Source organism: Micromys minutus (genome assembly GCF_963924665.1).
Source record: "Micromys minutus genome assembly, chromosome: 24".
Taxonomy (NCBI): domain Eukaryota; kingdom Metazoa; phylum Chordata; class Mammalia; order Rodentia; family Muridae; genus Micromys; species Micromys minutus.
Window position 1 is genome coordinate 29692857 of NC_137959.1, and position 20388 is coordinate 29713244.

The window sequence follows — 20388 nt, forward strand, 5'->3', positions numbered from 1 at the left end:
AAAAGCATTAAACTATTTTTAAAAGACTAAGCTCTCAACTCTCTGACTTCTTAATTTTGTTTTGGTTTTTCTCTGTGGCACATCAGAATTGTGTGGTGGGAGTAAGAGGAAGGAAGATCTTTTGACACGTGCATCCTTCTCTATAGCAGAGAGAGGGCACTTGATTATGGTAGGTCATATAGGTGCACACTTCTGTGTGCTCTGCACCTTTCATGCTGTACATTATCTGCACCCAGAAAGGATGAAGTGGCAACTCCTGTTCTTAGTTGAGTCACTCCCTAAAGAGGGTCTGGCACCAGGCCCCTCAGTACTTGCATTTTTTTGTCCTCCTGGCACTGTTGAGTCCATGTTTTCTTTGCCTGGAGAGGTGAACAGGCCCAGGTGTCTTGTTAGCACAGGAAACTCACTGTACTTTCTTATCTGGACATGCTCTGCTCTTTAGCAGACAGGCCATATTCTCAGATGGGGGGAAAGGGGATTTTCCTGAAGTATTAATTACAGCATTTGCCTAAGGCTTGTGAAGAGCAGAAGAAATACTTTGTAGGAAAGACTAGAAGATAGTTAATTTATTATTTTGTATTTCCTCATTTCCATTTTATCTCTGTTTCCAGATTTGGTGAATCTTGACTTTAATTATCCAGGTCATTTCCCATCCATTGTAGTGGGTTTCTAGTTAGGGTTGCTTTGTCGGATTGTGCATTTGACTCTTTCTGGATTTTTAATTAGTCTTACAGAGAAAGTTAGAATAGTAGAAATTTAGATGAGAAGGACCTTTAGAAAACATTTAGAATAACTATTTTTAAAAAATACAGACTCTATAGTTGATAGTTGTTCTTAAGACTCTTTAGGGAATTGGCTTAAGGATTCCTAAAGTCTTAAAAATTCAAGGATTAGGATTTGCAGATAACCTGGGTATATCTTTCAATATCAATTTTTGTTTCTTTGTTTGAGACACTCTTGGGTTGCTCAGGCTGGCCTTCAATGCAACACACATGCATACATGCACACGAGGATTACCTTGAACTTATGATTCTCCAGCCTCCGCCTTTCGAGTGCTGGGATTGCAGGTGTTCATCACAGTGCCTGTTTTATGCCGTGCTAGGTCTTGAACCCAAGGCTTCATGCTTGTTAGGCGAGCAAGTCTACCACTTGAACCACATCCTCAGCCTCTGTTTGCTTGTTTTTTCGTTTTTAGGATAGGGTCTTTCTGGCCAAGGCTGGCCTCAAACTTTCTATGTGACTGAGGCTTGCTTTGAACTTTTGATCTTTCTGCTTTCCTTCCCAAATTCTTTTTGTTGTAGTTGTTGTTATTTGCTTTTTTGGGACAGGGTTTCTTTGTGTATCTCTGGCTGTTCTGGAACTAGCTCTGTAGACCAGGCTGGCCACAAACTCATAGGAGATCCACCTGCCTCTGCCTCCTGAGTACTGGGATTAAAGGTGTGTGCCACCAGCACCTGGCCCAATTCTGTTTTTTAATGGCTAATGGCGGGGAAGTGTCTGTATGTATTCAATGGTCTGTATTCAGTGCATATGCACCTGCCCCGAAGTGTCTGTCTGTATTCAATGCATATGCACCTGCCCTGATGTTTCAATCTGTTACTGAAACCACAGATGCAGTCCATCAGCCTGGGAAGCTGATTTCTTTCCCTCTCTCCTTTCTCTTCCTTCCCTCCTCGCTCACATCTCTTCCTCGTTTTTCATCTACCCCACCACTACCTTCCTCTTCCTCCCACCCTCTTTTTGGGGTTTTGAGACAGGGCCTTGCTATGTAGTTCAGGAGGCCTCTAACTCACCATTCTCTCACCTCAGCTGGCTGTTTAGAGAAGTTTCACAGCGTTCCCCTTACACCCCAGCCCTCAGACAGCCTCCGACTCTAGCTTGCGCTCTTCGTGGTAGTACCTTGTTACAATTGATGAACCTACATTAACATATCAATACTATGTTAATCTACAGTTTATAGTAGAGTTTACTCTTGACACTGTACATTTTAGGAATTTTCATGAATTAACTTTTTCTCTTATAGGAAAGAAACTGGGAGACTAGAAAGATGGCGCAGTGGTCAAGAGAGTTGCTCTTGCAGGGAACCAGGTTCAATTCCCAGTACCCACATGACATGGTGGCTCACCCCCACCTGTGTAAACATAACTGTTATTCTCCTGTAGTAACTGTTGTCTCTGAGTAGGCCTAGTGCTGGAAGCTTCTAACCTCCATATAATGTTTTCAACCTCTGAGACTTACTGTTGAGTGAGCTCACCCTTTTTAGTTTTTTCCTGAACTCTGGCTGGTTCAACTCAACTATTCTGGTTCAAACTCCTCTCAAGGCTGACAGATTTAATATGGTCTCTCCCTCCTCCCACTGCCTCTCTCTCTCTTTCTCTCTGCCTCTCCTGAATTTCTCTGCTTGGCCTCATATTGATTTGGCAAGCTCTTCTAATCTTCTGGTTTCTTCTTGTTCTCTGGTTCATTCTGTCCTCACCTGTGTTTAGCTTGTTCTCTCTCTCTACCTGCCTGTGTAAAGCTGCCTCCTGCCCCCTTCCCCTCCCCCGACACTGCTCCTTAAGTAGCTTCCTTTCTTCTCATGAGAGTTGGACGTATCCTATTCTGTCAGATCTTTCTCTGATTCCTCACTTTGTCTGCCACTCATTTAGACATCACTTTCAAACATGGCTGCTTCCTTCTACAAACTAACTTTACCTTCATTGTTTGGGATTAAAGGCGTATGCTAGAAAACAAACAAACAATCTAGAAATTTTTTTTTTTAGTGAATAACACAATTTCGGGGTTCATAGTGTGATCAGGTATCAGATATATTTCAGAGTATCCGATGTCTACTTTTGACCTCTGTGGGCATCAGGTATGCGCCTGGTACACAGACATGGATGCAGGAAGACTCATACACATGAAATAAATATACCTAGAAAACATTTAAGCAATAGTAAAGAAAGAAAATCCAACAGCTTGAAGTGATTATTTTTCCAGAACTCACAGCCCTGGTAGAGATAGTCAAGTAAACCCCCCCCTTCGTGTGTGTGTGTGTGTGTGTGTGTGTGTGTGTGTGTGAAAATTTTAGGTTTTAAGGCTTTCTAGGGAAGATAGTTCTCTTACCTTAGCCTCTTCCTAGAAGAATTTAGAAATTTCATTTAATTAATTATGACCTTAAATTTCAAGCAGAGAACCAGCAGAAGTATCCTTGAGAGCTATGGGAGTTACAGATGTTGGGTTATCAGTTCTGACTCTGGTGTAATGTGGTGGAAATGCTGGGACCTCCAAGCCTATGTGGGCTCTGAATTAGCCCCAAGGAGGACTTAATTGTGTCACTTTAGGGAACATATTGACCATTTGAATTGTAGGGATGAAAAGGTAACTTTTCTTGTTTGAGATGTGGTCTCATGTACCCTAGGCTGGCCAGAGATGTGCTATATAGCCAAGGCTGGCCTTAAACTTATGATCCTTTACCTCCACTTCCCAAATGCTGGTTTTATAAGCATGTGCCGCCGTGCCTGGTGAAATAAGGTAACTTTTGGTAGGTTCATAGCATACTGTAACATATAAGTGCTCAAAAACTGTCAGTTCCTTTTTGGCTCAAAGAAACTCTTTAAAAAAAGACTGTTTTAGGCAATATGTTCTGAAAGCTTGCACAGTGCAAAGTACTTGCTATATTAGGTAACAGTCTTGTTCTTTTTCTTCTCACATGACTTAATTAAACTCAGCAAGTGCATTAGAAGTTCTGGAATGCCACTATCAAAAGGATCCCTGTTCTGCAGTCAAGGGCAGCATTTGACTAGCTTAGTCTTTAACAGGTAACAAGGTCCAGCCTGTTCTAAATGTCAATGTTTTATTCAGCCATCTTGATTCCATCTGATCTGAGTAGCTCCATCATGTTTGTATTAAGATAAAACCATTCATTAAGGACAACAGTGTCATTTACTATAGTATCAAAAGTAGTTTTAATAGCATAAAGTTAATTTACATTGTATACAGCTGTGCATTTGACTTAAAATACGAACAGTCATAATTGACCCTTTTAGCAGCTCTACAGTAAGTAAGGGCTGAGACGGGCTGGAGAGATGGCTCAGCAGCTACTAGCACTGGCTGCTCATCCAAACCATTGTGGCTCACAACTGCTTGTAATTTCAGTCTCAGGGATCAAAGACCCACTTCTGACTTCCTCAGGCATTGGCACATATGTGGTGAATATACATATGTGCATCCAGGTGAACACTCATACACATAAAGTGAAAATAAAGAAAAACCCAAAGATTTAAATGTCTTGGAGACTGGGAGTGTAATTCAATGGTGGATTATTTGCCTAGTGTGCAAGAAACTCTGAGTTGGTCTCTAGCACTATATCAAAACAAATAACATTTCATGATAGTGTGGGCTGGAAGCCCAGCATTTAGGAAGCAGAGGCAGGAGGATTACAGTGAATTTAAGGTCATCCTTGACTACCTAGTGAGTATTGGCCCAGTTGGGGCTATATGGCAAGATCCTGTTTTCAAAAATACCAAAGTATGTGGTTAGAGATGGCTTAGTGGTTAAGAATAATACTGCTCTTCCAAAGGACCGGAGTTGGGTTTCCAGCACCCATATCTAGTGCTCAAAACTTCGTGAAATTCTAGCTGCAGGGGATCTGGTCCTTCTTTCTAGCTTGCATCCATATATGGCACACAGACACATTTAATACACATATGAAATCACTGAATAAAAAGTTCCAGACAACCAAACAGCCTTGGCACCATGGCACAAGTCTCTAATCTCAACCTTGGATAATCAGAGGTAGGTTGTCCTCTGTGAGTTCAAGGACAGCCTGGTCTATATAATGAAGCCCTGTCTCAAAAATAAACAGGTCTTATCCATGTTTATTCATACATACATACATACGTACATATCTATATAATCATATTATGATTTTGAGCAGTCTCCTAGGTGGTAGAATCAAAATTCACACCCAAGTTTCCTATCTCCTGACTCCCTGGTTAGTTCTCAGTAGCTATTGTGGTCTCTGGGGCTGTGCCCAGACTGTAGTCTAAGGCTGGAGAATGGCTCAGCTGTTCAGAATCTGTACTGTAATTGCAGAAGACCAGGGTCAGATTCCCAGCACCCATGTCCGGTGTCTCACAACTGCCTTTAACTCCAGCTCTTGGGGGATTCCATGCCTGCGGCTTCCGTGAGCACCTGCAGACACACTCATACATACACACACTGCAATGAGAAGACTGTAGTGACAGTCTCTGAAATGAGGGGTGGAGCTTGTGACAATGCCTTTCTGTTTTGTTTTCTTTGAAACAGAAATACATGAATCTTTTACCTATTTTTTTTCTTTCTTTAGTAGCTGAGGTTCTGTTATCCTAAGTTAATTAGTACTCATTGAGTAGTCTATAGCTATAGGTTTGATAAAGAGAGGGCTGGGAATGTGGCTAAGTTGCTAGGATGCTTGCCTAACGTGTAAAGCTATGGATTTCTTCCTTTTCTTATTTTTAAAGATTTATTTATTTATGTATCTGAGTACACTGTTGTTGTCTTCAGATACACGAGAAGAGAGCATCAGATCCCATTACAGATGGTTGTGAGCCACCATGTGGTTGCTGGGAACTGAACTCAGAACCTGTGGAAGAGCAGTCAGTGCTCTTAACCACTGAGCCATCTCTCCAGCTCCCAGTTAATGTTCTTAACTACTGAACCCTGAAGCTATGAATTTCATCTCCAACATAGCATATAAACTACATGTGATGGCCCGTCCTCAGTTGCAGTACTGGGGAGGTTGACTCAGGAGGATTAGAAAGTTCATAGTAAGTAAGTAAATAATAAAAACAAAACAAAAAAAAAAAAAATAGCCTGGCATAGTTGCACATGCCTTTAATTCCAGCACTTGAGAGGCAGAGGCAAGTAGATCTCTGAGTTTGAGGCCAGCCTGGTCTACACAGTGAGTTCCAGGATAGTCAGGGCTAAATAATAAGACCCTGTCTTAAAAAAAAAAAAAAAGAAAGAAAGAAAGGAAGGAAGAAAAGACAAAAAAAGTAAGTTCATAATGAATTAGAGGTTAGTCTGTGCTCCATAAGCCCCTACCCAACCAAACAAAGATACAGGATAGTTCAGTTTAACTTCTCTACCTAAGGAGATTGTTGTGAAAATAAAAACCAGACTCTTGCTCACTGTGTCTTTTCTCTAGTTCTTCTCAAGAATGTGTGCCAGGACCTACTGAGTGTGGGCGCTTTGCCCAGTTGGTACAGGAATGGCTGAGAGCCAGCCTTGCCCTCAGGGATCTCCCTGTCAAACAGAGTGTCAGTAGTGCTGAGTGTCTACCTGCTGAACAATGTCTAGAAATTTGGATCTATCCTCTGTTGTACAGCAGTCCTCTGAGCCGACATGCAGACGTCCATGCCTGTAGAACTTAACATAGACACCTTCGAAAGCTGAGGTGCAGTCTACTGAAAGGGACAAAGGAATCCCAGGCTGCCTTCAGGGTCATCTGTACAACTTTATATTCTCTGTAATCTGCTCTGAGCTGTAGCAGTTTCCACAGCTCCCTATTGGTCTGTGTTTTACTTCTCAACTCTTCTGACTGGAAAACCACAGCACCTGTTCCTTCGCCCCCGGAAAGCATTTCCTAAAGCAGAGTTGAAGCTGAGCTTGCCTTTACAGCCTGCTCCCTTGCCTGCTTCAGCTTTAACATCCTTCACATTTTATTAGTGATCTTTACCTCTGTAAACACTCTCAGTAACCAGGAACATTTCAGCCAAATGGGGTTTTATCTTGAATACCGGGACTGATAGAAATGAAAACAGAAATTTGTTACACTTTAATCAAGTTGAAAGTTTAGATGTTTCAATAAATATTTAAAAGAGTAAATTATAAAATAGGTCCATAAAAACCAAGAGAATGTGAGGTAGGGCTTTAAGTTTTTTTTTTTTTTTTAATTAATTTTTTATGTGTTTGAATGTTTTGCCAGCATGTAGGTATGTATGTAAACCCATTGTCTGTGGAGGCCAGAAGAGGTCTTTGAATCTCATGGAACTGGAGATACAGATAGTTTCAAATCATCATATGGGTGCTGGGAATTGAACCATGTTTCTGCTAGAGCAACAAGTGCTTCTAATTGCTGAGCCATCTCTCCATCCCTGAGCTGAACCATTTTAATACTTACTGTTGGAACCAGCAAGATGGTGGAGGGAGTGAATCTTAGCTTACTTCTGTATTTGATGCCTTGAGTTCAGTTTCCCTGAACTCATTTGGTGGAGTGAGAGATCTAACGCTTGCAAATAATAATCTGATTACTAGATGTATATTATGTATTTTATGTACAAATACATAAAATTTAGTTTAAAAAATTAATGCTTAGCATTGCTGGCTTTAAATCTCCCACATCCAGTCTGTTTTGGGATTTTGGTTACTGTTTTTAACTTCTTTCTTCCTTTCTCTCTCTCTCTCTCTCTCTCTCTCTCTCTCTCTCTCTCTCCCCCCCCCCCCCTCTCTCTCTCTCTCTCTCTCTCTCTCTCCCTCCCTCCCTCCCTCCCTCCCTCCCTCCTGGAGTTCTCCATGTAGACCATGCTGGCCTTGAACTTAATGCAGTTCTTCCTGCCTCTGCCTTCAAGAAAGTTTGACAGATGTAGATTTAAACTCCGTACAAGAAGAATACTGATGTTGTTAAAGAGGAGGCAGCCATGTATAAGTCAAGCAGAAGCATTGGATTCTTTGAAATGTCACAGAAGTGTCATTTATTGAGATGAGCCAAAATATTTCTATTTTTATGTTCATTTGGGGGGGGGGGGTTAGTGCTTCCCTCTACCTAGTGGTTGTTTTCTGTCTTCCCCATGAGAATGTAAGCTTCTCTGAAGCCACCTTCGCCCTTGTATTCACAGCACTTCACACTTGCCTAGCATGTAACTGACACTTAGTACTTGTTTCCTAGCTTTTGTATAAAATTAAATAGCTGGGTGGTGGTGGCGCACGCCTTTGGTCCTGGCTTCAGGTAGATCTCTAAGGCCAGCCTGGTCAACAGGGAGCTCCAGGACAGCTAGAGCTACACAGAGAAACCCTGTCTTGAAAAAACTGTTCTAATTAAATAATGTATTTGTATAAATAGCTGTACAGTTTTTTTTTCTAAATATGAAATCACTTTTTTTTTTTTTTTTGGGAAATGCTTGATTGAAGCCGTGTTAAAATTGAGTTCAGGCTGTAGCTCTGCGTGAGCTCTGGGCTCAGTGTCTATCATTGCAAAAACAAAACAAAACAAAAATAGTAAAGTCTGAAGTGTGCTGGCCTTATCGAGCCATCAAAAGATGCTGGTGCAGAAGGATGGCTCCACAGTACTTCCTCTGAGAACAGGGCTCCAGAGAAGACAATAGGCCCTTAGCTATCTGCTGGGTCTCCCCCCCCCCCAGTTGGTGATGCTGTAATTAGGCCTGCATATTGCCTCTGAACACAGCCCTTCGAGGCCCTTCATTTGCAGCTTATGGAAATTAGATCGTGCACAGGAAACAGGCTCTTTAGTTATCAGGTTCCACAGAGGAGTCAAGAGGCATGACTAGTGTGGAAAGTTAGAGTTCATTTAAAGGGACAGGGTTTGTTGGGGAAACAGCTTTTCCAATCTGCACGAAGCTCTCTACAGACTTGCCTTTCTTAGAAACAGCATTGATTTGTACCTCAGTGTTCTTGTCAAGGTTCCCATCCTCATCTAAGTAGAACAGCTAAAGCTAACAGGGAGAGTTATATATGCATATACATTGTGTATGTAATGTGTAGCCCCAGTTAGCCTGGAACTGTATAGACCAGGCTGGGCTTGAACTTTTCCCCCTCTGTCTCCTGAGTACCAGAGTTACAGGCATTTGCCACCATGGCCAACTTTAGATCATTACGATTTTTTAAACATATCGAAGTGATTATTACATTTATTTTTTTGTTTGTTGTATGTGTATGCACATGCTCATGAGTATATGTGTACATATGTGTGTATGTATACAGAGATGCCAGAGATCAGTGTTAGCTGGCTTCCTGAGTGGCTCTCCACTTTATATGTTGAGATGGGGTCTTTCACTAAGTCGGGCTCGTTGGGTAGATGGGCTGGTAAGTGAGCCCTGTGGGTACTCCTGTCTCTGCCTCCTAGCACTCGGGTAACCCTTGTGCCTGTGACAGCCTTTCGTGTGGGTGCTGGGGGTCAAATTGAGGTGCTCATGTTTTTACAGCAAGTGCTTTACTGACTGAGCACTCTCTCCAACAGCCCCCTCCCTGTCTTTTCCTGTCTTTATCTCACTCAAAGACAAGGTATTGCTATGTAACCCAGGCTAACCTGGAACTTCTGTGTAGTCCAGGCTGGCCTGAAATGTTCAGTGATCTTGATCATCCTTCCTTGGCGATGCTGAGATTATAGACATGAACCATAAAACCCTTTTAAATACAGGGCTTTTCCACTATGGCCCCAGCTGGATCAAACTCACAGCAGTTCTTTGTTTTGGTCTCCTGAATGCTGGGATTTCAAGCATATCCCCTGAACAATTCTTAAATTAGAGAGAATAGAGCAGCCATGGAGGGTCATAGTTTGGAAGAGGGGAACCACAGTGAATTGTTTTGTTTCTAATCTAGGTTTTAGTTTAATTTTCCTTTTCTTTCAGCCTTAAGGACAGTCCAGCACAGGCCCTCCCACTGAGCTCAATGCCTTGTCCTTCAGACTGGGTTTTATTTTTCCTAATTGATAATAATTAACTGTTACACCAGCCTTTGGTAGTAGGATAGTTACTGTAAAGATTACAGTTGGTACATCAGGTGGCTTAGAGGCAGCCAGAAGCTAGGAAGACAAAGGTTAGGAACTGGGTGAATTCCCTTGTTTTTGGGCTGTGTTTCAGTCTCTGTGTGAGAGAAAGTGCTGGAACGCACCCCTCACTAATTTCAACCAACATAGTTCCATTGCCAGGCCGAGCACAGACTAGAACTGTGTATATCAGAAGAAAGTACTGTTTAAGATAAACTGCAGGTTCTGTGCAAGGCTGGCAATGAGCCCTCGTTGCTCTGGCCTGGTGGTGGTATGTCTCACTGTATCCTTGTTCCTAGGTTTATGTGGTGGCAAATGATCCTCTCCCAGTGTTGCTGGACTCACTGCTTCCGCTCCTTGGGGTGCTCTTTTCTCTCTACTGTTTTACTCAGCAGAGTGTGTCTCACATAAGGTAAGCAAGTAGACCTGATACTCATAGAATTAGAATCCCATTTGTTTGTAAACAGTGAAGTTTAAATGAGGGTGCTATTTTCTCTCAAAGTCAGGAAGAGGTTTGGGGGATTTTCTTACTCGACTTACACAGACAAGAATGAGGATTTTGCAAGTTGAGGGAAATTGGCTGTGGTGTTTGGGATGATTTTCTGTAGCCTCTTCTATACGACAGAAGAAAAGTATTTCCATGGATCAACATACCATTGTTTGATCAGTAAGAAACCCTGCTTTTTACTGTCTCTGGGAAGGGTGAAACCAGTGGAAGATCATAATGTCCTGGTGAGGTGTTAGAGAATAAAATTTGAAAAGTCTGGATTTCAATGTGACAGTGTAGCTTAGCCTGGGATTTGGCATTAATATGCAGAATCTTCATTATAGAAGGAAAGGGCTTCTCAGTCATCCAGAAAATACCATTCTGTGTTACTTTAAAACTGATTCGATTCATTTAGGGGTTAAAGCGATGGCTCAGTGGTTTTGGAGCCCTGGCTGCTCTTCTATTCCCAGCACCCATATGGAGGTTAACAACTGTAACTCCAGTCCTGGGACATCTGATACACAGATACACATGCAGGCAAAGCATTCACACACATAAAATTAAATTAATTTTTAAAATAATTTGTTTTGGATTAGCTCTATTTTCAGTCATTTATGTCATTTTGTTCACATGGTAAGAGTTTATAGTTGGGTCCTTTCCTGGGTTACTATGAAGACAGTGTGAACTGGAGTCCCTAGCAGGGTCCCTCACAAATAATAAGCTCAATGACTCATAGCAGTCATTAGCATGGCTGCTAATGGTGAAGAAAGACACTCAGCCCTGTAGTTATGATTAACGGCATGTACAACTATGTCCAGCCTAAAAATAAAAATAAATCCTAAAAAAAAAAAACCCAAACCTTAAGTTCTCATAGCACCCTTCCATCCTCATCGAAGACTGACGGGAAGTGCATGTGCCTACCCCAGCCGCTCCTAGTTAAATGGCACTGGTAAAGAAAACACCAGTCTTTTGCTCATAGGCTATTTCTTGCTCACCAGCTGTTGATAACTGATAATGGATTTTTTTTGTCATTGCAAATTTTCATTTATAGTGTCTGATACAAAGGGAGAACACACTTGAAATAAGGGGAAAAAAAGTCACTTGATGCTCATGTGGCCACCAGGATTAGGCTGTCCCTGGGTGACCGCCAGGACATTTGCACTCTGAATTTTGCAAGATGCATGCTTCCCTGTTGTGTGTGTCAGCAGCCATTGCCCAGGCAGCATTTGGGAAGAAGTGGAACCTGACCGTCTTTCTTCTTTTCCTTGTATAGCTTGCTGGCTTGGTGGAGTAAGATGACAAGCTTTCTCATTCATAACTGCTTTGTTTGCCAGGTCCCTGTGCCAAGAGATCTTGTTATGGGTTCTGGGGAAGCTGGAAAGGAAGAAGGCAATCGCCAGCCTGAAAGGATTTTCAGGGTTGGACAAAGCTGTGCCTGCCCTCCATCCTCAGTGTCAGTTTAGAGCGGCTCCGCACGGTGGCATTGTGATTGCCATCAAAGAGGCCATTAGGTGAGCTTACCCACCCTCGCTTGTCACCCCATACAGTTTTATATATGGCATGGCTCTGTGAGTCACCCGCTAGGGGGCGCTGATGGAAAGGCGACCAGAAACAGGCAGCCAAGGCGCTCACTTGCTATTTATAATCTTTAAAGAAACCAGAGCCTTAAATGATCCTCTGGGTGTCATTCTGAGATGCCAGCTAATAGTGGGTGTGGTTTGCTGGAGCCTCGAAGCTCTGTACACCACAGCAAGCCCAGTGACTGCTCAGTGTTTGCCAGTCAGCAAAGGGCAGCACATGTTCCTCCTTAACACCAGAGCAGCCTGGTCTGTTTCTGACTCAAAGAGCAGTGTAGATTTGTATGCCTTTAGTTGTTGTTGTTAAATTATTTATGTATTTGTTTTGTCTGTGTCTATACATTGCATGCATGCCTGATGGAGCAAGGTGTCCAGTCTCCTGGAACTGGAGTTACCGATAGTGATGAACCACGGTGTGGATGTTGGGAATCAAACCAAGATCCTCTGCCCCCTCCCCAGCCTTATTCTTAAGGGAAATTGTCCAATTACTATCCGTGGTAATTTTGTAATGAGGTTTGTTTCTCATAAAAATGGATTAGAAAGTACTTAATAAATAGATTTTATTAGTAAAGTGGATAATTTATTTCTCCAGAGTCTCATAAGTATTTTATTTATTTTATTTTTGGTGTGCTGAAATTAAACCTGGGGCCACCTGTATACTAGACAACTGAGCTGTGCTCCAAGCTCCATGAGTCTGTATTTTATGTTATTTCTACTTTCTGATGACTTGTGGAGGATGCTGTTTTCTTAGAACCAAAGCTTTTGTTGGCTGTTGACATGAAATATGTCACTGGTCCAGCTGCTCTCTTCGGTCATATTCAGAGAGTTGCTGTTTGTCAAAGTGCTTAAATTTAACTTTATATTCATGATTAATTTGGCAAAAATTTAAAATATAAACAAATATAATAGACTTGGTGAAAATAGAAAAAGTACATATTGAAGTAGAATTATTAGAACAAAGGAAGTTTCCTGAAAACCGTTAAATGTTAGTAGGTCTATTACTGTGCCCATTAATTATAAGAATTTAAGATTATTTGGCACGTTTAATTAGTGCACATATATATGAAAACCCACAGTTCCCATCGAAATTATTATTTTACTTCCTGATGAGAATATAGTTAGTAACCAGTGATTAAATGAATCTCCATCCACTGCCAGAAGCAAGTACTTCTTAAAATCTGGGGTGCCTTCTCAGGTTAGGGGTGTGTAGTCCTTTTGATGTTATATACACATGAACACCTAGGTTTAAAAAAAAATAAGGTACATGTCACTTACAGCAGTCAGAGTTTCCAAAAACTTGAAACCTGTGTGTGTGTGTGTGTGTGTGTGTGTGTGTGTGTGTGTGTGTGTGAGCATTTGCTCTAAAAGCCTTGCTAGTTCCCCAAGGGTGAGAGAGGCGGGGCGGGGCGGGGCAGCTGATCTGTTTCACCACTTTCCTTTCACTTTGCCATTAGCCCAGCAGAAGTTCCTAGTTAAGAGTTGTTTTAAAGAGAAGTTAAGCCAGGCAGGGTGGCATACAATCCCAGCATTTGGGAGGCAGAGGCAGGTAGATCTCCATGAGTTCAAAGCTAGTCTGGTCTTCATAGCGAGTTCCATGCCAGCCTGTGCTATATAATGAGACTGTCTCAAAGAAACAGACAAAAGCAAAAAGCCAGCTCTATATGAGCGCTTAGATATGATTTTTGGAGGCAGATCTTTTTAAACGTTTTAAATTGTTGCTACTTGTTCACTGTATATCTCAGGCTGGTCTAGAATTTACTATGTAATCCAGGCTGGCCTCGAACTTGAAGCAATCATCCTACATCATCCTAAGTATGTGATCTAGGGATGGATCACCGCATCAATGATCAGTTCTTTTTTTTTAGACTCAGCTGACTTTTTAAAAAGATTTTCAATAAATCATGTCTAAACCTACTTCCTTCACAGATCTTTTCCTATTTGAGAAATAAATGATCATACAAACTACAGCAGTTTAGCCTCTAATTATAAACACCTTGCCCAGAGATAAAGGAACATATTTTCAAGGTCTGTCTGAAGATTACCTATATGAAGATCTTGTTACTTTAGAATGTTACTGTGAGGTTTCAGCTTCTGAGAGGCTCAGCAGGTAGAGGCGCTGAGCTCAGTCCCGAACCTGAGTTGGATTCTTGGATCCCACAAGGTGTCAGGAGAGAACTGATTCCTGAGAACTGTCCTCGGACTTCCACATGCAACCTTGTGCCAACACACGTGTGCCCCTGTAGCCACACATACAGCATAAAGTGAGAAGAGAATTACTGAGAGTTCCAGGGAAAATGCTGCTTTTGACACTGACATGGCAGTCTTGCCCTGTGTTGCAGCGATGACGAGGATGAAGCCCTGTACCAGAAGGTGTCTTTAGAGCACAGCCAGATGGAGCATCTTGGGGACTTGCTGTTGCAGTGCCAGCAGTGTGGCTTGGCAGGAGATTTCTTCATCTTTTGTTTGAAGGTAGGAGCCCACACAGTTACACAGCTTCATTTTGGGGTGGCTCTAGGAGAGCCTTTGTCTTTTTCAGCATTCATAATTTTAGGTCCTAAAATGTAGCTTCCAGTTTAGGACAGATGACCAGAAGAAAAGAGTAATTAGTCCAGCTGCTCATAGGCTCTGGACTATCAGTGGTACCGGTGTGCTAGCTCACCTGCAGTGAAATGTTAGACATGAACAGAGCTGCCTTGTTAGCCTGTGAAGGAGTTAATCTTTGCTCCGTGTTGACAGTAAGATCTCTTTTGAAGTTAATAGCAGGCTCTGCAGCCAGAGTAATCCCTTATCCTTTCGGACTGTTGTGCTGTCAGGTATTTGGAAGGGAAACTCAGCCATTCTACCTCCCTCATCTTGCTCTGTAACCACTTAAAACCTTTTCCGGTTCCTGGCCGAGTGCTGGTTATTGTGCTTCCTTTGACCCTAGTCTCCAGTAGTTACATCAGCTCTGCCTGGTGTCTGCTGGTGTCCACTCTCTCAAGTCTGTCCTGAGAGAGTGTCTGGAGTTTAAGCATGGGTGGTGGCTAGGAATGTGAAGCTGATGTTTCTAGAACTTGAAGTAGGGGCGTTGCTTTTGATGCTTTCTCAGCTCCATGTTCAGGCCCATCTCCCTATCAGCCACACTGATGTCTAAGGAGGTGTGAGCCCACTTGTATGCTTTGTCTCCAGCTGCTCTTTGGGTAGGAGCATGGGATACTTTTGCAGAAGACCTGAGTTCAATTCCCATCACCCACATGGTGGCTCACAACCTTCTGTAACTCCAGTTCCAGGGGATCTGGTGTTTCTTTTTGACCTCTTCATGCGAGACACACACACACACACACACACACACACACACACACACACACAGAGTATTCATACATACATGTAGGCAAAACACTCATGCACATAAAATAAAAATAAATGAATTTTTTAAAGGGTCGAAACAGCCCTGTGCAGTAATACATGCCTGTAGTTGCAGCACTCTGGAAGCTGAGGCAGGAAACCAATTTTGAATTTCAGGCCAGCATAGGTTATATAAGGAGACTGTTTCCAAAACAAACCAAACAAAACACTACCACTACTGAATCAAAGGGCTCTATTCTAAATCCCAGGTTGTTTGTTTTTTGAAGTGTCTCATGTAACCTGTGTGGCTTCAAACTTTCTAGCTAGTGACAACCTTGAACTTCTGCTCTTCCTGCCTCTACTTCCTGAGTGCTAGGATTACAGCATGGGTCGTACAGTTCTGGTGATGGGACCAAGGAATACAGGCATGCTAGGCAAGCTCTCTGCCAGCTAAGCTGTATCCAGTCAACCCAAGCCCCTTAAACTATGGGTCCTGACTCCAGAGGAGGTCACATACTAAATGGGGGGTGTCACAAAATACTTGTCAACACTAAAAGATTTCTGAACATAAAATAGTCAAAGTGTAATTCAACACCAGATAAGGAATGAGCTCATGGTTTTTCTGAGAACTTTTGCACTGCTCAGCCTCACTGAGGCCTTGGTTCTGAACACACAGCATAAGTACTTTGCACAGACAGACCGTCATGCCACTAAGTGTGACAAGTAAGCCTGAGATATTTCCACTAAGATTTGCGGTCATTGTAGGTCATAATCACAGCGCCTCTGCTCTTAAAGAAACAATGGTTTAACAGTGGAAACTGACGTTCCTCAAATTAGTATGTGTTTTCATTTTATTGCATTAGGATTTTTTATTTTAAAAATTGTTGGCTGAGGGGTTGGAGAGAGGCTCAGGTTAGGAGCACTTAATGCTCTTCCAGAGGCCTTTAGTTATGTTCTCAGCATCCATGTCAAGTGTGCTACCTACTCGAGCTCCACAGGACCCGGCATCCTCTTCTGGCCACATAAACATATCCCTCCGCCTACAGACACATGCTTAATGATAAATATTTTAGAATTTCTGATTGGGTTGATGAACTTGACCTTTCATTAAAAGGTCATAAAATCATTAAAATCATAAAATGATTTTTGGCATTGGATTAGGTCAGAATTTTGAATAAGTTCTGAAATGGCCCCTGGATTGCTTTCTCCTATTTTTGTATAATATATATATATATATATATATAAAGAAAGCTGAATTTTTAGCATTGATGATAACAAAAATCAAAATGTGGATTTGCTCTAAGAAACATTGAAGATGCTGTTTATTCTGCAGTATCAAATATTAAAGATTGAATTCTTAATGTAAAATTAATCAAGCCCCATCTCATCAGTATGCAAATTTGTTTATTAGTATGCATCTTTAATAGATGGTAAAAGCATATGTATGCCAAAGAGTTGTTTTAAAGTGAATTACTTTATAATTTATTGCCACTGTATGCTTGACCAGTGCACCTGTTTTATGTACATCCATACATGGAGGTGTATTGAAATTTCTCAGGGAAAAGACTGTGAGTTGAAATGTTTAGGAAGCCCCACTTGAAACCAGGGAAACGTCATCTTGGCAAAATTGACATTTGGTCTAGATAACTGTGGTCTTCAGTGTGGTTGTCTTGTTCTTTGTAGAATATTTAGCACCATCTGTGACCTCTACCCACTAAGTGCCTTTGTTAACCCCCAATTATGACAACCAAAAATTTCCTGCAGACATTTCAAAATGTCCCCTGGGGAGGAAAATTACCCAGCACGGTGGAGCGCCACCACTCTAGCTGTCAGTACTGTCTAGCTACTGTAGCACAGCAGTGTTAGGTTCCCCTTTTCTTGGGAATTCACAACGCAGAAGCTTAACAAACCTGCCATCCTGACTTCCCCGTTAAGAGAGGTTTGCTTCTGACCTGTCTTACAGGAAAGGTTTTTAATGCTCTGGAAAAGGACTTTAGCTAAGTTATATCTCTGAGGGCTCAGCTCAAGGAAGGCTAGTGACAGAATTGTGAAAGTGTTATAAAAAAGTCAAACAAGTCCTTTTTTAATACTTACTATTTGTGTGTACTGTGTATGTGTGGAATTTAGAAGACAATCACTATGAGTTAGTTTTCTCCCTCAAACCATTGTTTACACACGCTCTCTGTCTTTCTCTGTCTCTGTCTCTCTGTCTCTGTCTCTCTAGCTCTCGCACTCTCTCTCTGTGAATGTTCATGTACTTGGTATCACTGTGCATATTTCTTTACAGCTTGTTTTTCTTTCCTTTTAGTGCTAAACAAGAAGCTATACTCCTAGCTTTTTTTACTTTTTGGTTTTGAGGCAGGTCTCACTGAGTCATTTAGGGTGGTCCTGGGTGCTCTCTGTAGGTGGGCCTTAATCCTGTATCCCCCCCCCCAGCTCCCAAGGAGCTGAGACTTCAGGAGTATGAAGTTAATACAGATCACTTCCTAAACATAAACATCCTATGTTTGCCAAGTCCTTAGTGCCGCTCCTCTCTTCTCCTCTTATCCCTGCTTCTAGGAGTTGTCTCATCTGCTGGAGAACAATGAACCAGAGTTCACTCCCAAGGCCTCCTGCTATACGAGCCTCCTGGAATTAGAGCAGCACCAGACTCTGCTTATAGAAGACCAGGAGCGGAGGCTGCTGGTCCTGCAGTTGCTGGCCGTTTTGTGTGAGAGAATGTCTGAGCAGATATTCACCCACATCACTCAGGTTAGTAGCTGTCACACTCTGGATCCAGCCTGCTGTTATTTTGGTTTCTTTACATTTAAAAAAAAAAAAAAACAAAAAACAAATGTTGCTTAACTGGGCATGGTGGTGCATACCTTTAATCACAGTATTTTGAGGCAGAGTAGGCAAATCTCTCTGAGCTGGAGGCCAGCCTTGTCTACAGAGTGAATTCCAGGTCAGCCAGGGCTATGTACTGAGACTCTGCCTCAAAACAGTAGTTTAGAGTGCAGCAGGTTGTACCCTTTCCATGTTTCTTGGAATTCTGGTTAAACATGGAGGCTCTTACTTAAGTTTACCAGCTGAATCTGAGTCTTTCATACTATTTCATGTGCTCAACATGCTCTGGACGTGAATCTCACCTAACAAAACTTCAAGGACTGCTTTGCATATGTTTTATGATGTAGTGACATTCAACTTTGAGTGTAAATAAACTCAGCTAGCATTTAAAAAACATATCACTATCTACTTGGCTACATTTTAGAGGCTTTGATTTAGTATGCTAGAATAAGAGCCTAAAAAAAAATTTTTTTTAAAGTTGCAAAAGGGCAGAAGTTATGAATGGGTCAGGAGTGATGGCTCAGAAGGCGAGAGCACTGGCTGTTCAAACATGAGAACTAGTGTTTGGATACTCAGTGCTTACTAAACAGCTGAGTGTGACTACACATGTGCCTGTTACCCACCTCTGTGTCGGTCACACACAAAGGATCTGCTGCAGCTTGCTAACCCACCAGCATAGGGTCAGGATCAGTGAGAGACTCTGGGTCAGATAAATAGGGTGAACAGGAATAGAGCACCTGACATCTTCCTCTGGCCTTTATACACATAGGCACATGTACTTACATATACGTACATATGCCACACACACACACACACACACACACACACACACATATATATACACACAAGTTGAAAACAATTGGAATTCAAATTTGAAAAAAGTGTTACCCTTAGCATAGTTGTACACGCTTTTAGTCCCAGCACTTAGGAGATAGAGGCAGGAGAATCTCTGAGTTCAAGGTCAGCCTGATCTACAGAGCGAGTTCCAGGACAGCCAGAGTTACACAAAGAAACTCTGTCTCGAAAAACCGAACAACCAACCAACTAATCAGCCAAACAAACAAACAAACAAAAAACTGTGAAGTGGAAATTTCTGGTTTCTTTGGAAAGTTAACTGTCAAATGATGTTTTGGTGGGGCACATGTTTGAAATAATGTTTTGCTGAAGCAGACACAGGTGAAAAGTTGTTCTGCTATAGCAGACACAGGGAAGGGCATGTGCTGTTTAGAAAGACTATAACTATGACTCCAGACAGTGAGAGCACAAGGATTGGTTTGCCTTGCTTCATCCACCTCACTAATCTTTGTTGTCACCATGCATGTATTGGTTCACCTTACATTATGTTGTTGAGATTCGCCTGTGGTGATTTCATAGGGAGAAACTCAACAAAGAACTCGTGAGGTTCCCGCATCTTCTTGATGTTTCTGTGAAGTAGGTCCAGTTGGTGAGCCTCAGGGTTTCTTCTGGATTGAACTGCCCTTTGCTGGTTTGTGTGTGGTGTTTGCTAGGGGACTGGACTGAGAACAAAGATTGCAATCGCCCCAAAGAACTATTTCTAAACAGGTTCACTTTCCTCATATCCTAATAACCTTTGTTCCCCCACTATGTCTGCTGGGTGGTGAGCTAGACGGGAGGTTGAACCCTTATTAAATTAGGCTATAAAAAACTATATGCCTACAAAACTGTGTTAATAAGACCACTTTAAATTTCATGTATTCTCTGATTCACAGTTTATCTCCACAGCATTCTGTGCAGTTTTTTTTTTTTTTTAAAGATTTATGTATTTACTCTGTATGAGTACACTGTAGCTGTCCTCAGACACACCAGAAGAGGGCATCAGATCCCATTACAGATGGTTGTGAGCCACCATGTGGTTGCTGGGAATTGAACTCAGGACCTTTGGAAGAGCAGTCACTGACTCTGAGCCATCTATATCTCCAGCCCCATCTTGTGCAGTTATAAGCTATTCTAAAAACAATGCTTTTCAACAGTAGAGTTGCTGTGTGGGTCAGTCCCTGAACTGTATTGACTGAGACATAATTTTTACTACTTTCTTAAAAGATAGGAGATAAAGTAATAACACACAGGTAATGCCGGGACCATATTTTACTACTTAACTAGAATTTGTTGTGCCTGGCTGGTAAAGAGTCATTTGTAAGATTATGGTATGATTGTCACACTTAAATCTGATCCTCCATGTCTTTGTATGGTTGTCATTATCATCTGCAGTCCGTGTTGCTAAGCAGCACGTCAGTAAGAGCTCCCGCTGAGAACACTAGCTGCTGCCTGTCAGCTCTGACTTAGCTTGCCTGTTTATTGGGAATTATGTTCCTGGTTTCTGTCCAAGCCCCTCACCCCTTCAGTTCACTGACCTCATGTTGCTCGGCAGGGTGATTTGTTTTGTATGGCTCCTGACAACTTCCTCATCC

At 42.0% G+C, this 20388-nt stretch overlaps 1 protein-coding gene across 1 annotated transcript in view; it reads left to right on the forward strand.

Moving 5' to 3' along the window:
• TANGO6 (transport and golgi organization 6 homolog) overlaps positions 1 to 20388 on the forward strand; it is a 153003-nt gene that overhangs the window by 23136 nt on the left and 109479 nt on the right. Inside the window, exons 8-11 of the mRNA XM_080936912.1 lie at positions 10045 to 10157; positions 11567 to 11743; positions 14149 to 14278; positions 17693 to 17884. Of these exons, the coding sequence (XP_080793038.1) occupies positions 10045 to 10157; positions 11567 to 11743; positions 14149 to 14278; positions 17693 to 17884 (612 nt within the window). The remainder of the gene's footprint in view (positions 1 to 10044; positions 10158 to 11566; positions 11744 to 14148; positions 14279 to 17692; positions 17885 to 20388) is intronic.